The 18,556-nt window shown below is 47.3% G+C and overlaps 4 protein-coding genes across 8 annotated transcripts in view; 2 read left to right on the top strand and 2 right to left on the bottom strand.

The window, feature by feature from the left end:
- The first annotated feature begins 1,728 nt into the window (after positions 1 to 1,728).
- On the top strand, positions 1,729 to 7,227 carry tnfaip8l2b (tumor necrosis factor, alpha-induced protein 8-like 2b). Of its 4 annotated transcripts, none has more exons than XM_034554502.1 (3): positions 1,729 to 1,808; positions 5,576 to 5,914; positions 6,324 to 7,227. In XM_034554502.1, exons 2-3 carry the CDS (start codon positions 5,597 to 5,599, stop codon positions 6,564 to 6,566), a joined length of 561 nt encoding a protein of 186 aa, XP_034410393.1. In that variant the 5' UTR covers positions 1,729 to 1,808; positions 5,576 to 5,596; the 3' UTR covers positions 6,567 to 7,227. The 4 variants fall into 4 exon arrangements, with proteins under 4 accessions (XP_034410393.1, XP_034410392.1, XP_034410391.1 ...); XM_034554501.1 differs by lacking the exon at positions 1,729 to 1,808 and adding an exon at positions 1,986 to 2,237 and having other exon boundaries at positions 5,574 to 5,914; XM_034554500.1 differs by lacking the exon at positions 1,729 to 1,808 and adding an exon at positions 1,986 to 2,245.
- Positions 7,088 to 10,223, bottom strand: lysmd1 (LysM, putative peptidoglycan-binding, domain containing 1). Its single transcript, XM_034554496.1, has 4 exons — positions 9,984 to 10,223; positions 8,817 to 9,286; positions 8,120 to 8,472; positions 7,088 to 7,868 (listed from the first exon to the last, which is right to left on the bottom strand). The coding sequence occupies exons 2-4, from the start codon at positions 9,270 to 9,272 to the stop codon at positions 7,700 to 7,702; spliced, it is 978 nt and encodes a 325-aa protein (XP_034410387.1). The 5' UTR covers positions 9,273 to 9,286; positions 9,984 to 10,223; the 3' UTR covers positions 7,088 to 7,699.
- On the top strand, positions 9,725 to 12,087 carry scnm1 (sodium channel modifier 1). The gene is made up of 8 exons (XM_034554498.1): positions 9,725 to 9,887; positions 10,020 to 10,090; positions 10,184 to 10,272; positions 10,824 to 10,918; positions 11,042 to 11,142; positions 11,222 to 11,358; positions 11,456 to 11,567; positions 11,660 to 12,087. Exons 1-8 carry the CDS (start codon positions 9,837 to 9,839, stop codon positions 11,772 to 11,774), a joined length of 771 nt encoding a protein of 256 aa, XP_034410389.1. The 5' UTR covers positions 9,725 to 9,836; the 3' UTR covers positions 11,775 to 12,087.
- A 1,500-nt stretch (positions 12,088 to 13,587) lies between these two features.
- tmod4 (tropomodulin 4 (muscle)) overlaps positions 13,588 to 18,556 on the bottom strand; it is a 15,227-nt gene continuing 10,258 nt past the window's right edge. For both annotated transcript variants that reach the window (XM_034554494.1, XM_034554495.1), the window contains exons 6-10: positions 18,529 to 18,556; positions 14,352 to 14,459; positions 14,112 to 14,255; positions 13,878 to 14,022; positions 13,588 to 13,773 (exon numbers count right to left, since the gene is read on the bottom strand). The exon at positions 18,529 to 18,556 is cut by the window's right edge and continues 103 nt beyond it. In XM_034554494.1, the coding sequence (XP_034410385.1) occupies positions 13,751 to 13,773; positions 13,878 to 14,022; positions 14,112 to 14,255; positions 14,352 to 14,459; positions 18,529 to 18,556 (448 nt within the window). In that variant the 3' untranslated portion in view covers positions 13,588 to 13,750. The remainder of the gene's footprint in view (positions 13,774 to 13,877; positions 14,023 to 14,111; positions 14,256 to 14,351; positions 14,460 to 18,528) is intronic.

Here is an 18,556-nt window from a genome sequence, read left to right as displayed (position 1 = left end):
TTCTTTTTTAGGCCCTCCGTCACAACCGCAGCACTGGGCCTGCTCCCTCCTAGCCAACGTTAGCTTGCTAATCCACGTTTCATGCTAACGTTACACTGGAAAATACGCTTTTCATAAATCAGGGATTCTCTTTCTGGTTTCCTGAAGCTCTTCTAAAATAAATGAGATCTCACATCTGATCATCCCATGGGGGGGGGGGGGGGGGGGGGGGGGGGCGGGGAGGGGGGTGTTGAAGCCCCGTTAGCTGCAGACCGATCTAATCAAATCTCCGTTAGCTGCCCTGAACCAGCAGCTGTTCATCTGGATGAGAGCTCACCATCCATCGAGTGACGCTGCCCGGTGGAACCTAAGCTCCACAAATCCTCCACAGTTCAGGCGTCGCATCTTCAGGCGTAATGTCCCGACCTCGGTGGTGAGCGGGTCAGTTATTCCTGTCTTAGTCATCTGGTGATAACAGGCTGTGTGTGTGTGTGTGTGTGTGTGTGTGTGTGTGTGTGTGTGGTTGCAGGCTGGAAGGTCCGCGGGATCTTTTAATGAAAGATAAGTGACATAATTGAGGTTCCTCTTATTATCTCATAACCAAAAGAGGCAAGTGTGCAAGCTGTGTACAGTACAAAGGTGAGACAGGTACGAGCTCATTTCAGGTCACACACACACACACACACACACACACACAGTCACACACACAGCGCAGAGTGCTCCCTGCCGATGTTTCCTTGCGAGATGTCATTACACGATAAAGAGGAAGCCATCAGGAAACCGCTTAAGCACTACTTCCTGTCTGTTGCCACGACGACAGACCTCATTCTGCAGTTGCACTGTGTAGCGCGACTTCAGCAGAGTTAATTTCTGGCAGAAAGGGAGGGGGGGAGGGGAGGAGGGGCGAAACAAAGGAGGCAGGTGTGAGCGGGTGCACAGCCGGTGTCGCGTCCAGGCGCTCCTCCAGTCCAGCTGGGCCTCAGCGTGACCTTTGACCCCCCCCCCCCCCAAACATCTGACAACAATTACCATTTGCGACGGGTTTATTGGACGGGTCATTTTCTTTTTCCTTCAATGTCCGGAGCTTCAGCCAGCAGCTCCCCCTCCACACAGCTGGTTGACATTCAGACGAGGCCTCACTTCCTGGTTTCCAAATTAAATCGTTGGATTCGTGACACCGGGCTCGGCGTGGGTTACAACTCAAATGAGAATTTAAATGACCAATAAGTGTCATGGCGACCAGCTCGACCAAAGAATGAGAGCATAAACGTCATGGTGGCCTTTCTGGGACAAAAAAAGGGACAAAATTCACAAGTTCTCATCCTTATGATGACAATGAGATTTGTTTTATATTAATATAATGTTACACATAAATAGACTACAGGCCTATTTGTGCTGCGGTGCACTCGGGTCTCCGTGTTCTGTAGCGAGAGGACTTTCAAAGCTTCCGTTCACAAAGTCGTGTCCCATGATCTCTAACCTGAGCCCCGTGTCACTGACGGTCATTTTTAGGGTCATTTTTAGGGTCATTTTTAGTCCATAAATCACGATTCCGATGGCAGACGACCTCGCGGTTCATTACAGGAGCGGACGCTCGAGCCTCGTGTCACGTTGAACTTTATATCAACAAGCCCCACAGGTCGGTGTTGAGTTTCAGTGCAGTCAGCTGGCAGTGACTGTGAGTGTGTGTGCGTGTGTGTGTGTGTCTGTCTGTGTGTGTGTGTGTCACAGACAGAGTCACACTCCTAGCTGCATTGTTTTCGTAGGTGACACACGGGGAGGGACGCGGCGCTCGGGCCGCACTGACAGGAGCTGCATTCCAGCGAAAGGTGAACACACACACACACACACACACACACACACACACACACACGCGCACACACACACACCAAAGGGGGGGGGGGGTTGAGCCACTCCCCTTTCAACCGGGCTGCATCCCTGGATTATTGCTAAATTCTTTCTGGGGCTTTTCACTTGTCAGAACAAGCAGAGGCACAACGTCAGCAAGAGAGAGAGAGAGAGAGAGAGAGAGAGAGAGAGAGAGAGAGACACACACACTGAGGGGTGTGTCATAGCAATTTAGTTCCTCAAGGAAGTACAACTCAACACTATCTTAAGACGGGGTGGCAGCCCTGACAGAAGCGCTGCAGGAGGGCGACTTTCTTCAGCTTCTTGAGGTTCTGCTGGCGGTGAAGATGAAGGGATCGAATTAAATCAACCCGAGAGAGAGAGAGAGAGAGAGAGAGAGAGAGAGAGAGAGAGAGAGGTAAGAGAACTTCTGTTCATGTGTTCATGTGACAGCAAAGAAGAACATCATTATTAATACTGATAATAATAGATCCTCTGGGCCCAGATTAGAGAAGAAAACGAGGAAATATGTATTGCGTTCCTCCTTGTTGTTGTTGTTTGTTTTGTTGGCGTAAACATGGAGAGAGCGTTGTCCACCCAGAAGAGACGGACGATGAACCGACTGCTGCACACTTCCCCATCTGCAGCTGGACACAGATGTGTGTTTGCTCAACTCGAAGCTAGAGGCTCACCGGCCTGCTGTGATTGGAAGTAAAGCCTGAGATAAAGAGGAAGGGGGGGGTGGGGGGTGGTGGTGGTGGTGGGGGGGGGGGGGGGGGGGGTGGGGGGGGGGTGGGTAGCATCTTGGAGGGCCTCGGCCGGTGGCTCTTAGGCGTCTGTTTCGCTTCCCGTTTGAGCAACGGCTATCTGGAGGGTTGAGCAACGTTCAGGCTGCAATGTGTGTGTGTGTGTGTGTGTGTGTCTCTCTTCTTTGAGGATTACGCAACACCTTTACACATTTTTAACCTCCAGCCTCCCGACAATGGCCCCCTTGTTTTCATCCAGATTGACTGGCGGGGGCTTCTTTGTGTGCGTTTGTGTGTTTGTACGGAACATTCTCATTGTTCAATGTGATCAAAAGGCTAAAAGAGATCCCCCCCCCCCCCCCCCCCCCCCCCCCTCCCCCCCTCCAGGTGATGAAAGTCAGTGATGATGTCACTCACGGCATCGAAGGCCTGGAAGGCTCTCTGATAACAGCGCCGGGCACATTTAGATCAAAAGAGGGCTTTTCTGAGGGCTTCACACACACACACACACACACACACACACACACACACACACACACACAGACACACACGCAAAAAACAACCGGAAGACCCTTTTTTTTACTGCGCGTCCACAAGTTCGCACACGTTCACACAGACGCTGAGGCTCAGAGCCCGAGTCATCCGAGGAATGCTAAATATTTACCTCTCCTGCTTCCCTGGACGGCTCCACCAATCAGCACCCACCCTCTCTATCAGCACCCACCCACCCACCCACCCTCTCTCTCTATCAGCACCCACCCACCCACCCACCCACCCTCTCTCTCTATCAGCACCCACCCACCCACCCACCCTCTCTCTCTCTGACTGTCCATTAAACTAGAGTTTAAAGGGTTGTTTACGGATAGTTCCACCTCTGTTATTGTTAATGTTGCCTCTCTGATGGGTTCAGATCTCACTCGGTTATGTACAGGTGCTCGTCAGGGGGGGGGGGGGGGGGGGGGGGGGGCTCAAACACTTGAACGTGTAATGCAGTCACCCTCTGCTTTAAAAGCCCCCTTCAACCCGTCGGCGCCGGTGAATTGATGCTCAGCGACGGACTGAACGAGGTGATGGATCTGCATAACACAAAACAATGTGGGAGAAGAAAGCAAATGAATAAAGAAGAAGGAGAAGAAGAAGAAGAAGTCACATCCCAGTGGCTGATGGGGACACACCGGGCCCCCTCAAAATCTTTTTTTTGGGGCAAAATAAAACGAGCTGGAAGCCTGAATCTGAAACAGCCGTCACGCTGCTCCCACTTCCATCATCGCTGTTGAGGGAAATTAATCTAATGAATGTTCTTTAATTCCCCCATAGGGGGGGGGGGGCAGAGCGAGCTATTAGAAAATGTGACACTTGTGGAAAAAATTAATGTGTGAGCCCGGTGAGATATCCTATTAACAAAAAAACTATTACAAAAAAAGTCAATGTTACGCTTATTATGCATGTTGCATGCTGGGGTGTCTGCACGATACGATTGCTTTATTATTGTTACCCTCTTCTTTCCTTTTTTTGACAGTGAATCATCGACAATATTAACAAGCGGGAGAGAAACACATGGTTTAGCCGACGGCTTATGGACAACATGCTGTTGATGCTAATGCACCCGGGGGTGTCAATAACACAGTGACTGTAACCCCACAGCAGATCCCAGGCCAGTGATTACGGTCGCCGGCGAGCGCCGCGGGAATTAGTAAACAAAACAAAAGCAGAACCTTCTGGGTGACTCGTCTCAGTGGAGGTTGTTTTGGTTCGAGTTGGGGAGCTAGCGGCTGCTAACACGTGAAGCTAAACGCCGACCGTCCGGCCTCCGCGTTTCACTTCATTTGTGAAGATTATCAAAAGCATGCAAGTATAAACTAAAGAATGCACAAAGCTGCTCTTTTTTTTTTGGGTGCAAATCGAGGGGGGAAACCAGTGCGACGCTAACTTAAGGGTCCCCTCCCCCCCCCCAACCCAACACTGATGCAATCTGGGAGAAGCGGGCTTGGACCTGCCTCAGCTATGCAGCCTCCCTGCTCCTCCAGACTTGCCCACACAGGCCGGCCGTGGGACTCGGTGCACTGAAAGCAGCAGCTGCGAAAGCGACGGCCAGACGAGACAGGAAGTGGGAGAGCACGGACGTCCCGGCGGCGCGTTGAGAGACACCGTACGTCTTCGTCTCCACTCGTCAGATACTTTTTGGGGATGGAGGCGACGAGCATTGTTGCTGCGACGAGGACGCGCTCTGGCTTCCTCTATTCTGTTCCTCCGATCCTCTGGCTCTTTATTTTCCTCTCCAAATTGCCTCAGCTGAATAAAAAAAATACATAAACGTGGCTTTTCCTCTGTGAGTGATCCACTCCGTATCCACCGGCTTTCATGTTAGAGATTAGGGGGGGGGGGGGGATTAAACGCAATTAAAAAGGCATTAATTCAAACTGTGTTGACAGTGGAAGATAAACAGTGGATTCTGTAGCTGTGTCGTCGCCTGCAGCGTGCATGCTGATGACCTCCCATGGGGAGGGAGGGGGGGGGGGGCTTACTATGTGATGGATGCTAGGTGTGGTTAAAGTCTCTGTGGAGATATTAAAACTCCTCTGTGGAGGCTCTCCTCGCGTGGCGGCGGTGCTTTTCCCCTCTTGGCTGGAACCAACGTTACACATTCGCACGCAGCAAATAAACTCATCTCGTCACTTTTCATTTATTTTTTTACCCGACTGACCGGCGCGTCGTGATGGTGTCGCGATCCGAAGGTTAGAGAGTCCAAGTAGAGAGGCGAGCGTACGTTCCACCACCTCGATGGCGCCACTTGACCTCCAGCTAGACGTTGTTGTTCCTCTTCCTCTCAGGCTGCGTCTATAAATACCTTCATTATCTTTGGTTGCGTGGTTACACACTTCTTACTTCTGAACGTTGGCCGAAACGCATCCGCCTCCTTCACACCAGCGAGCCTTCACCATCAACGCGGTGGAGGTTTCTAACGTCTAAACGATGTTCTTTGTGCTTCTTCTCCCTCTCAGTTCGGGAGGGGGGCGGTCGCCATGGACGCCTTCAGCTCCAAGGACATGGCCTTGAGGGCGCAGAAGAAGATCCTCAGCTCCATGGCCACCAAGAGCTCCGTCCAGATGTTCATCGACGACACCACCAGCGAGATCCTGGACGAGCTGTACCGCGTCTCCAAGGAGTACTCGGGGAGCAAGTCGGAGGCCCAGAAGGTGATCAAGGACCTGATCAAGATCGCCGTGAAGATCGGACTGCTGTTCCGGAACAACCGCTTCAGCACCGAGGAGCTGGGCGTGGCCACGGACTTCAAGAAGAAGCTGCACCAGGGGGCCATGACGGCCATCAGCTTCCACGAGGTACGTGTGTGCAGGATGATTGACGGGCCGGGAGCGTCAAGCCGTCTGAATCAAATCGATAGATTCGAAAAGGACTCCGGGTTCTTTAAAACGTATGCGAAGGAAGACTAAAAAAAGATTCTGGAGTCCAGAGTCTGCGGCTCAGAATTGATCATTTAATTTAATTTCCTAATTGTACACTTTTGCTTGAAATCGATTGGCCGCCGGGACGCATTTTCATTTTGATGCGCATTTAAAACTAAACCAAAAAAAATCTTTTCTATCGCAATTTGAACATATTCATATTTCTTTCACAAAGCCCTTGCATGGTTCTGTGTACACGCTGTATTTAAGTGACTTTTAGTATTTCTTTTAATAAATAAAGTGTGTTTAATTCATAACTCGTGAATCCATCCTCTCTCCGGCGCAGGTGGACTTCACCTTCGACAAAGCCGTGATGGCGGACCTGCTGACCGGCTGCAGGGACCTGCTCCTGAAGCTGGTCCGCACCCACCTGACCCCCAAGTCCCACGGCCGCATCAACCACGTCTTCAACCACTACGCCGACCCGGAGCTGCTGACCAAGCTGTACGAGCCCGGCGGCGCCTTCACGCACAACCTCGCCAAGATCTGCCGGGGACTCGACAAGCTGGTGGAGGACGGGACGATATGAACGATGACGATGACGATGATGGCACACAGACACGGGGAGATCCACGTTCCAAGACTCTGTTGGACTAGATCTTCATGCGGCGGAGGACCGAACCGCAGCAATAAAACTCTTTGGCTCATTCCCTCAAGTTATTAACGCTCGTAGGTGATGTGTCGTGTATTGTTGTCATGTAAAAAAAAAAAGAAACTAAAAAAAAAAAAATACTTGAATACAAACCGGTTTAGACCGCATCAGCTGTTAGATCACGAACAGTCGTCCAATGTAAATACTGGAGACCTTGAAATGTTCTGAACTACTGAGGAGGAGGAGGATGATGATGATGATGATGATGATGAGGAGGCCACTGTAATGCTGGGCCGCCACCTGGTGGTCAACACGATGCTCACACAGACTGTATTTACAGGATGAGTCAAAGCAGCCGGTAATAAAAGCGAATGAACGTCACAGGAGACACTTTGCAGCCTCCGCTTCAAAACATGTTTAGATGATGATGAACAACAACAACAACAACAACCACCACATACAAAACAAGCAGGTATGTTCATCCTGTATTTTTATGTTTTTATGATGATTGGCTGTGGTGTTACAAAAAAAAAAAAAAACGGTTGAACACTCTACTTTATAGAAAAGTCAAATATAAATTAAAGAGTTTAACCACTAATATATTTTCTTCTTTTGTTTATGCAATAATGAGCTATTAAACTATAGAGTTACAGAAAGTTGTTTGCCAATATAAAGTGCTTTTTTTTTGCACACGTATTTACATACGGACCATGGGTTCAAAACATTTCTTATATTCTAAAATTAACTAGCAAAAAAAAAGTCTGCGCATTAACAATAAAGACTTGTCAAAATCTGCTCTAAATGACTTTTCTTTTTAAATATAAATATGGCTATAAAACATCAGTGTTTAAATTCAAAGAGGAGATAACTTAAGTAAATTCATATTCTTGCATTGGCTGATGTTCTTTAAACCTTTAGCGAGCTACAGCACGTGTCAACAAATAAATAAAACAATGTTTGCAAAAGTTGTTAAAGTGTAGCTTCCCATAAATATAAATCTATATATATTATACTGCTGTATGAAAATAAACGTTTCGAGCTTCCGAGTCCATACTCGAGGATGAAGCGCGTCACAGCTGGAAGAGCTCATCCTCCCGGTCCCTCAGCTTCTTGGTGCGCTTGGTGGCGGCCAGCGGCGCGGCCAGGTGCACCCTGGGAAACGAAGTGACACTCTGGGACCTCGCGGGCGGCCGCAGGTCCGACGTCCCGCTGGTGCAAGCCGCTTCTATGGCAGCGACCCTGTGAAGAAGAAGAAGAAGAAGAAGACAGTCAGCTGTCAGATGTATTTTAATAGAGCACCTCTTGCCCTGCGAGTACGACTAAAATATCAAACATGTCTTCTATGAATGACTCTCATGCAACAAGTATTGACATTGTGTTAGTCTGTTTGCATAATGCGGCGCTGGAAGGGGTTCGTAGCCACGAGGATGCAAAGTGTTCCTTCAGAAGTCATAAGATAATAAAACAAAATGGTGACCCCGCGGCCGTACCTCTCCTCCCCGTCCTGGCCTCCCCTGGCGGCGGCCGCCTGCTTGGACTGGCTTATCAAGCCGTCCAGCCTTTTCAAAAAGTCCACCGGCGTGAGGTCCGACGGACGCTCTTTGCCGTCGTCGTCGCCGCCGCTTGGCTTCCTCTCAGAGGAGCTCGCCTCGAGCCCGTCGGTCGGCGAGGAGTCGCGGCGGGCCACGGAGACGCCTTCGACGTCGTCGTCGCCCTCCGAGACCGAATCCACCCAGTCGCCGCGGGGGTCCGACGGGTCCGACGGGACGGGGATCCACAGGGACTTCTTCAGGAATATGGACTCGTTGGTGTACAGCCTGTTGGCCCGTTTGATTTGCTCCATCTGGAAGAGATTTAGTTTTTAGCTAAACAATCTAATAAAAATCCACTTAAAAGTATTGTTAAAATGATCGTACAATGTTTTTAGTTGATTTAATGGTGGTAAACTAAACTTCTTACCATTGCCACTTAAGGGGGTATTATTTCTTTCTTTCTTTTTAATTAATAGAATACACAATCTATTTTAAAGTGCTGCTTTTGAGTTTGGATTCTTACCACAATGAGACAAAATTAAAAGAATTATACACATTATTTAAACAACATTAAATGTTCATTTTAAAATCAGAATATAGCAAATCATGGATATTACAACAAATAAATAAAACCAGGACTTGAAACAATACTCACAGAAACTCCGTATTTCAGGGACAGGCCTTGGAGTGTGTCCTCCGGCTGAACCTGGTGCTCGACGCGTCTCTGCCGGACCGGAGACAGCGGAGACCGGACCAAACTCCCGTAAGACCTGGCGCGGCCCCCCCGGAGCAGCTCGCTCCTTCCGGCGGGCGGTTCGGCGTTAAAAGTTGCACCGAAGTTGCTCGGCTGGCTGCTGTCGGCCGACATATGTCGCCATGGCGCGCGCTCCCCGGACATATTTTGACACACGCCGACGGGCCACGGGAACGGGAAGAGGCACCTGGACGGCTGCCAGGACATGGTGGTCGCGAGCCCCGCTTCGCCGTTAAAAGTTGCTGATAAAGTTCGTCTCGCGCTCGGCCGGCTCCTGCCGTCGGCTGACGTATGTTGCCATGGCTGCCGAGTCGGTCCGTATCCGGTCCCGTGAGCCGTCACATGCGTTGCGTTCATGACAATTGTAATGCCTGGAACAAATTGAGGCCGTGAACAGTTATTAATCGATTGTGGATATTTACCCTCTTTTTTTTTTTTTACTGTTTTCGGAGCGTTAGACACACGAGACTTGTAGTGAATTCAAAATACATGTTGGGAGTTAAAGTTTCAAGGTTTAGGGGGAACGTTTCTGGAGCAAATACAGAATATAGTATACTAGTCAGTACGCTGTCGTGGTTTGTGTGGCTCTTTAAATTAAGAGAAACAAGAAGAAATCTGTCATCAGTGTCAAACTCTGATATTAAAACAATTTACCATATAACTTAAAACAACTGGGGTGAACCGTATTTTTCAAAAGAGAAAATGTTTATTTTTCCCCATTTCTTTTTTTCGACCCGGAACGCAACACTGCGATCCTGATTTAGCGCAGGAAGTCCAGGAGGTGGCAGTAATGCAACTTAAAAAAAGAATGCAACCACCAGTAAAACCCCAACGAAGAAGAAGAAGAAGTAACAACAACTCGGTAGCTAAGCTAGCCGGTTATTGACATCTGCTTTTTTTTTTAGGTCAACCGTAACAATCATGTCTTTTAAAAGGGAAGGCGACGACAAGAGTCAACTAAACATACTTCAGGTGACATATTACTTATTGGTGCCTTTGTAGAAGAGCTTTCAGTGCGTTATTCGTGTTGTTGTGGTTAGCATCCTGCTAGCTCATAGCATTACCCACCTGTAGTGCGACTCCTCGTTGTCTCGTGTGTTTCAGAAACGTCGCGTCGCGGATCTTCTGTCTCATTTCATACCGGAAGACGAAGCGGCGCTCATGAACAACGGGAGGTGACTTGACATGTTGTTTTTGTTGGTGGTCAATGGCCGTAAAGTAACACGTGGACACGGGAAGTTGAGGTTCTGTGTCGGTTCTGTCGCCAGGTACACGTGCGTGGTGTGCTCCTACCGGCCCGTGTTCGACACGGTCGACACGCTGACGGTCCACCGGAACGGGAAGAGGCATCTGGAAGGTGCGACGTCACTTTTAGTTATCATGTTTACTTCATGCCGGAAGTTATTCAGTGGGCAGGTTGTTGTTGTTTTTACAATTGCATACATTGTCAACAAGAAACGGTCAACAAGTCATTTAGTTTTGAGGATTTAACTCTTGAGCAATATATTGACTTCATATGACAAACATCCACATTTACCTTAAAGTGCTTCTGTCATTTTATTATGAATTAAATTAAATTAAATTCATTTTGGATAGCGCAAAATTACTAATTTGCCTACGACACAAAAGAGGCTGTTTACGCATAAAATAAGCAGACATGGAACATCTGTTTATGGCTAATGCAGACAAGGAATTAAACTCACTTTGTCACAATGATAAAATAATCATAACAATCATTAAAATTCAATACTAGCATCAAGCTGACCAACTTATTGCAACCAGAACGCATAGCTACTCAACTACGGTACGGCAAGCGTATATCGTCTCACGCAATAAGTATTGTTATATGATCTTAAATTAATTATCCGTGGCATAAAAAAACATTTAGTTTGTGTTGCATGTCATCAGGATTGAAAGCATTCTATGGCAAGAAAGCGCGACTGAAGAACGAAAAGACCAAAAGGCTCCACGAAGACTACGTCCGGGCTGAAGACTCACGGCAGGTCGGTGTTACCTTCAGGTGCACGCGGTCATTGGAGAGAAACCAACAGACTGAGCCCGCTGAGCCATGTTGTGGCTTTTTAAAAACACGTCAACAAATCCTCAGCCAGTGTTTGTGTTTGTAGGACCCCTCGTCTTCGGCCCCTCTTCTGGCCCAAACACGGAGGCTGACCCATCACGCCTTATTGAAGACCGTTCCGTACAACAGCTGCCATACAAAAACCAGGTGAGCGTGTTTTTTAAAATCTAAATTATTCTAAAACTTCTTCTCTTTTTTTAACGTAAATCTTCTCATTATTTTCAAGCACGAAATCTGAAAAGGGCCCGCCGGGCGCCGCCTCAGAAATCGGCCTCAACTCTTCCGGCGAAACGCGATCGGAACCACAAGAAGCGCGTCGGCAATCCGAAGTTTTAAACCGTTTACCACGAAGCAGCTCAGCAGGTGGAGGCCGCCATCTTTCATTTGTCCACGCTTTGTTGAAGGGAACCCTGGTGCCCGCCTGCTTTAATTCAGCATGTTTTTGTTGTGCGTCTTGTAGCCGACGAAGGGTCAGAAGACAGTAAAGGAGCTAATGGTGCGGTGATGCAGGAGGCGGAGCCTATAACCGCCGAGAGGAGGAGCGAGCTGGAGCGCTACCTCAAACTGAAAAGGTGTGACGTTGTGCTCCACAACTACTAGAAGTATTATGGGCTGTACCAACATGGCGGCTTTCATTTTCCTGTGGCTTCGTCTGTTTCCTTAGTGACGGCTGGCTGAAGGACCGGAGCGGCCAATGGGTGAGAGACCAGAACGTGGAGTTTGATTCGGACGAGGAGGAGCCCGCTTCGCTCGCCCCTCCCCTTCCTACAGGTCCCTGAGAAAGGACTAAGAGCTGTGTGGGGGGGGGGATTCACTTGGACCACAGCGGTGCATTCAGGGGCCGCGGGGCACTTTGAAACCTCCGTAAACCTTTTGTTGGACCCCGTGGTGTTTCCTGTGTGACCTTGGGACTCGCTCACGTCGTTGTAGTAGAAGCCTGCCGGTCACCAGCGAGCAGCCGCTGCAGCTCTTCGTGCTTTTATTGTGGCGAGAAACTCAACAATGTTTTGAAAATTATTACATATGATTTACATAATCGGAAACCAACAGTAAGAAACAAGGAAATAAAAGAACTTTGACTTTTTTGCATTATATTCCTTTCCCTTTTTGAAATTGCTGACGTTATTGTTTTTGTTCCTAAAGCAGATTTTAAACCGTTATGATTTCATGAGAAAATAAAATGGTTGAAGAAGGCTCTTCTGGTGTTTCCACCCCACGGCTGTGTCCCGTTAACGGATAATTAAATACAAAATGAATGATGGAGCTGAAACTGAAAGGGGAGCGCTCCCAACATGTCTAACAGTCACTCGTTGCACAGAAAACAAAATTATTTATTCGTCCCAATTCACAGGATCTCAAAATGCAGCCAGAAACAACCAAGATGTCCGATTACAACCCGGTCCCATTTTTGTTGTTGTTGCAGTTTACAAGCCAGCAGGTGTTTTTGCCGTCTATTCCGAGAGGGTCAAAGTTCATGTAACAGAGTGTTATGGATGTGAGCGTAGCCGCAGTATCAACTACCAGTTCAAATAAAAAGAGTGTAACCTGCAGCCGTCGTTCCCACTCTCATGGCTCCAGGACCAGAGGACAAGAGATGCTGTTTTCATCTCATTAAATTACAAAACACACCCCTCTTTTTTAATTGACGTTGGTATAAAGTGGATAACACCCTCGGGGGGTCAGCTGGGTCAAGTTTCTGATGACGCCTGCCGATGTGCGAGGAAGACGAGGAAGGAGCGCGCTCACGTTCTCTCGCTCGCTGGCGGAGTGACAGCTGGACGTTTTTGACCTCCGGTGACCTTAAACGTCTCGCCCGCCATTCCACCCGTGAGACGTGTTCATATTGCTGTGGAAGCAAATGAAGAACATGATAATAATGACAATAAAAACGTGCGTCTCGGCACCAACGAGAGACTTTAAATCATGTCACGGTGACCGTTTATTTAACGCCTCAAAGAAACCAGGAGAAACTAGGTCGAAGCAATCAAAAGAGGGGGGGGTTGGAGGGGGGGGGGGGGTTGAAAGGAACCCTCAGAGGTTTGCAGCTGTTTGTGTTCATACAAACTTCAAGTTGTTGCGCGTATATTTGGAACAAGGTAACTGAAGCCCAGCGGACGAGGTTACGTTTCCCATCAGGGTTCAGGGGGGGCGGAGGAGGGGGAGGGGGGGGGGGGGGGGGGTCAGGTGTAAAAATAGCTCAGGTGCTTCAGGGGAGTCAGAGGATCAGGAGACTTTAAAGGGATTAAAGCGCTGTGGTTCTTTACTTTAAGGGTTCAGCCCTAAAATGCTGCAGCAGTTGTCAATTTAATTTAAGAGGGGGGGGGGGGGGGGGGGGGGGGATCCAGAACTGAAATATGTGTTATTCAGACGAGGCGTAGAAATCAATAGAATTAAAAAAATACTCGAATATATAATTTTTATTTAAAGTATTTACAGTTTGTTTTTCTTCCCACAGATAGCACCACATTTGAAAATGTTTTTTTCATGGTTGAAAAGACTTTATGTGTATGTTGTTGTTGTTGTTTTTGTTTAGATGATGAAGATGATGATTTAAAGCACAACAAAAATAAAATAAAAAAAAGACACCTCACGTGTTGCTTGTGACCTACACATGCCTTTATGATGAATTCAGCAGTCTACAAAAAAAATAAAAATAAAATAGCTCTCTTAAATGAAATGAAATGGCTGTTAGTGGGTTCGGGTCGCGACCCGGGTTCTTCTGGTGAGGATCGGTTCTTCTTCTGCTCGCCCGTCTTCATCTCAACCTCTGCTGGCGAACTGCAGAGAGAAGAAAGAAAGAAGTATTTCCACATTGAAGATGAAGAAAAGGAAAGAAAACCCTTTCTACATCGTCTTCGTATTGTTTTCATTGTTCTCCTCACTCATGTCGTTGTTCCGCGTGATCGCCATGGCAGCCCTGGCGCGGGGACCCTGCTGAGTGAAGTGGTACCCGAACTTGAGGATGCTGGAGTTGTTCTCCAGCATGGAGGCGATCTCCATCTCAACCGAGTCTCCCAGCTTCTGCCTCTGTGTGGAGACGCGAGTGTCACAACTCAACCAAAAACAAATGGGTTCTTTACCGGTATTTACCGGTAATATATACCGGTATTTCTTACCTGGTTGTCGATCTTGAACTCCACCAGCGTGGCGTTGCTGTTCATGGCTTTGATGATCTCCATCATGCCGTCAGAAGTGATGAAGTTGGACTCGACGTTAAGACTCTGCAAGCTGGTGTTCTCCTGCAGCATCTCAGCACAGGACTGTCACGCACACACACACACACGCACACACACACACACACACAACTTGTAACTTGTGGCGTTGCCATCGGGCCACCTGTTTCACGTCGTACTCACGTAGGCCACGGGGTCGTTGCTGCGGGTCGCGGCGATGCTCAGAGACTCAACGTGAGAGTTCCCCTTCATCGCCTCGAAGATCTCCTTCAGCGTCGGGATGGGAATGTCCTGCAGCACAGACACAGACACCTTTATGTTTATGTCCTGCAGCACAGACACATACACCTTTATGTTTATGTCCTGCAGCACAGACACATACACCTTTAAGAGCTTTATGTTTATGTCCTGCAGCACAGACACATACACCTTTAAGAGCTTTATGTTTATGTCCTGCAGCACAGACACCTTTAAGAGCTTTATGTTTATGTCCTGCAGCACAGACACAGACACCTTTAAGAGCTTTATGTTTATGTCCTGCAGCACAGACACAGACACTTTTAAGAGCTTTATGTTTATGTCCTGCAGCACAGACACCTTTAAGAGCTTTATGTTTATGTCCTGCAGCACAGACACAGACACTTTTAAGAGCTTTATGTTTATGTCCTGCAGCACAGACACAGACACCTTTAAGAGCTTTATGTTTATGTCCTGCAGCACAGACACAGACACCTTTAAGAGCTTTATGTTTATGTCCTGCAGCACAGACACCTTTAAGAGCTTTATGTTTATGTCCTGCAGCACAGACACAGACACTTTTAAGAGCTTTATGTTTATGTCCTGCAGCACAGACACAGACACCTTTAAGAGCTTTATGTTTATGTCCTGCAGCACAGACACAGACACCTTTAAGAGCTTTATGTTTATGTCCTGCAGCACAGACACAGACACTTTTAAGAGCTTTATGTTTATGTCCTGCAGCACAGACACCTTTAAGAGCTTTATGTTTATATCCTGCAGCACAGACACAGACATCTTTAAGAGCTTTATGTTTATGTCCTGCAGCACAGACACATACACCTTTAGGAGCTTTATGTTTATGTCCTGCAGCACAGACACAGACACCTTTAAGAGCTTTATGTTTATGTCCTGCAGCACAGACACAGACACTTTTAAGAGCTTTATGTTTATGTCCTGCAGCACAGACACCTTTAAGAGCTTTATGTTTATGTCCTGCAGCACAGACACAGACATATTTAAGAGCTTTATGTTTATGTCCTGCAGCACAGACACATACACCTTTAAGAGCGTTATGTTTATGTCCTGCAGCACAGACACAGACACCTTTAAGAGCTTTATGTTTATGTCCTGCAGCACAGACACAGACACTTTTAAGAGCTTTATGTTTATGTCCTGCAGCACAGACACAGACACCTTTAAGAGCTTTATGTTTATGTCCTGCAGCACAGACACAGACACCTTTAAGAGCTTTATGTTTATGTCCTGCAGCACAGACACAGACACCTTTAAGAGCTTTATGTTTATGTCCTGCAGCACAGACACAGTCACCTTTAAGAGCTTTATGTTTATGTCCTGCAGCACAGACACCTTTAGGAGCTTTATGTTTATGTCCTGCAGCACAGACACAGACACCTTTAAGAGCTTTATGTTTATGTCCTGCAGCACAGACACAGACACCTTTAAGAGCTTTATGTTTATGTCCTGCAGAACAGACACAGACACTTTTAAGAGCTTTATGTTTATGTCTTGCAGCACAGACACATACACATTTAGGAGCTTTATGTTTATGTCCTGCAGAACAGACACAGACACCTTTAAGAGATTTATGTTTATGTCCTGCAGCACAGACACAGACACCTTTAAGAGCTTTATGTTTATGTCCTGCAGCACAGACACATACACCTTTAAGAGCTTTATGTGTATGTCCTGCAGCACAGACACAGACACCTTTAAGAGCTTTATGTTTATGTCCTGCAGCACAGACACAGACACCTTTAAGAGCTTTATGTTTATGTCCTGCAGCACAGACACATACACCTTTATGTTTATGTCCTGCAGCACAGACACCTTTAAGAGCTTTATGTTTATGTCCTGCAGCACAGACACATTTAAGAGCTTTATGTTTATATCCTTTAGCACAGACACCTTTAGGAGCTTTATGTTTATGTCCTGCAGCACAGACACAGTCACCTTTAAGAGCTTTATGTTTATGTCCTGCAGCACAGCACAGACACAGACACCTTTAAGAGCTTTATGTTTATGTCATGCAGCACAGACACATTTAAGAGCTTTATGTGTGTGTCCTGCAGCAAAGACACAGACACCTTTAAGAGCTTTATGTGTATGTCCTGCAGCACAGACATATTTAAAAGCTTTATGTTTATGTCCTGCAGCACAGACACCTTTAGGAGCTTTATGTTTATGTCCTGCAGCACAGACACAGTCACCTTTAAGAGCTTTATGTGTATGTCCTGCAGCACAGACACAGACACCTTTAAGAGCTTTATGTTCATGTCCTGCAGCACAGACACATACACCTTTAAGAGCTTTATGTGTATGTCCTGCAGCACAGACACAGACACCTTTAAGAGATGTATGTGTATGTCCTGCAGCACAGACACAGTCACCTTTAAGAGATTTATGTTTATGTCCTGCAGAACAGACACATCCACCTTTAAGAGCTTTATGTGTGTTAATGTCCTGCAGCACAGACACCTTCAAGAGCTTTATGTGTGTAAATGTCCTGCAGCACAGACACAGACACCTTTAAGAGCTTTATGTGTGTGTTAACGTCCTGCAGCACAGACACATACACATTTAAGAGCTCTGTGTGTGTTAATGTCCTGCAGCACACACACAGTCACCTTTAAGAGCTTTATGTGTGTTATGTGTGTTAATGTCCTGCAGCACAGACACCTTTAAGTGCGTTATGTGTGTGTTAATGTCCTGCAGCACAGACACAGTCACCTTTAAGAGCTTTATCTGTGTTATGTGTGTTAATGTCCTGCAGCACAGACACCTTTAAGTGCTTTATGTGTGTGTTAATGTCCTGCAGCACAGACACCTTTAAGTGCTTTATGTGTGTGTTAATGTCCTGCAGCACAGACACCTTTAAGTGCTTTATGTGTGTGTTAATGTCCTGCAGCACAGACACATACACCTTTAAGTGCTTTATGTGTGTGTTAACGTCCTACAGCACAGACACAGACACTTTTAAGAGCTTTATGTGTGTGTTAATGTCCTGCAGCATAGACACAGACACCTTTAAGAGCTTTATGTGTGTGTTAACGTCCTGCAGCACAGACACAGTCCCCTTTAAGAGCTTTGTGTGTGTTATTAGAGGATGGGAACGTCCTGCAGCACAGACACAGACACCTTTAAGAGCTATGTGTGTGTTATTAGAGGATGGGAACGTCCTGCAGCACAGACACAGTCCCCTTTAAGAGCTCTGTGTGTGTTATTAGAGGATGGGAACGTCCTGCAGCACAGACACAGTCCCCTTTAAGAGCTCTGTGTGTGTTATTAGAGGATGGGAACGTCCTGCAGCACAGACACAGCCACCTTTAAGAGCTCTGTGTGTGTTATTAGAGGATGGGAACGTCCTGCAGCACAGACACAGTCCCCTTTAAGAGCTCTGTGTGTGTTATTAGAGGATGGGAACGTCCTGCAGCACAGACACAGACACCTTTAAGAGCTCTGTGTGTGTTATTAGAGGATGGGAACGTCCTGCTGCACAGACACAGTCCCCTTTAAGAGCTCTGTGTGTGTTATTAGAGGATGGGAACGTCCTGCAGCACAGACACTGACACCTTTAAGAGCTCTGTGTGTGTTATTAGAGGATGGGAACGTCCTGCAGCACAGACACAGTCCCCTTTAAGAGCTCTGTGTGTGTTATTAGAGGATGGGAACGTCCTGCAGCACAGACACAGACACCTTTAAGAGCTCTGTGTGTGTTATTAGAGGATGGGAACGTCCTGCAGCACAGACACAGACACCTTTAAGAGCTCTGTGTGTGTTATTAGAGGATGGGAACGTCCTGCAGCACAGACACAGACACCTTTAAGAGCTCTGTGTGTGTTATTAGAGGATGGGAACGTCCTGCAGCACAGACACAGTCCCCTTTAAGAGCTCTGTGTGTGTTATTAGAGGATGGGAACGTCCTGCAGCACAGACACTGACACCTTTAAGAGCTCTGTGTGTGTTATTAGAGGATGGGAACGTCCTGCAGCACAGACACAGTCCCCTTTAAGAGCTCTGTGTGTGTTATTAGAGGATGGGAACGTCCTGCAGCACAGACACAGACACCTTTAAGAGCTCTGTGTGTCCTGCATGTCCTGACCTTGATGTTGTTGAGGTTGACTTCGCTC

Source organism: Cyclopterus lumpus, chromosome 16, assembly GCF_009769545.1.
Source record: "Cyclopterus lumpus isolate fCycLum1 chromosome 16, fCycLum1.pri, whole genome shotgun sequence".
Taxonomy (NCBI): Eukaryota; Metazoa; Chordata; class Actinopteri; order Perciformes; family Cyclopteridae; genus Cyclopterus; species Cyclopterus lumpus.
The sequence above is the reverse complement of the archived record's forward strand: the minus strand, read 5'-3'. Positions and strand labels throughout refer to the sequence as shown.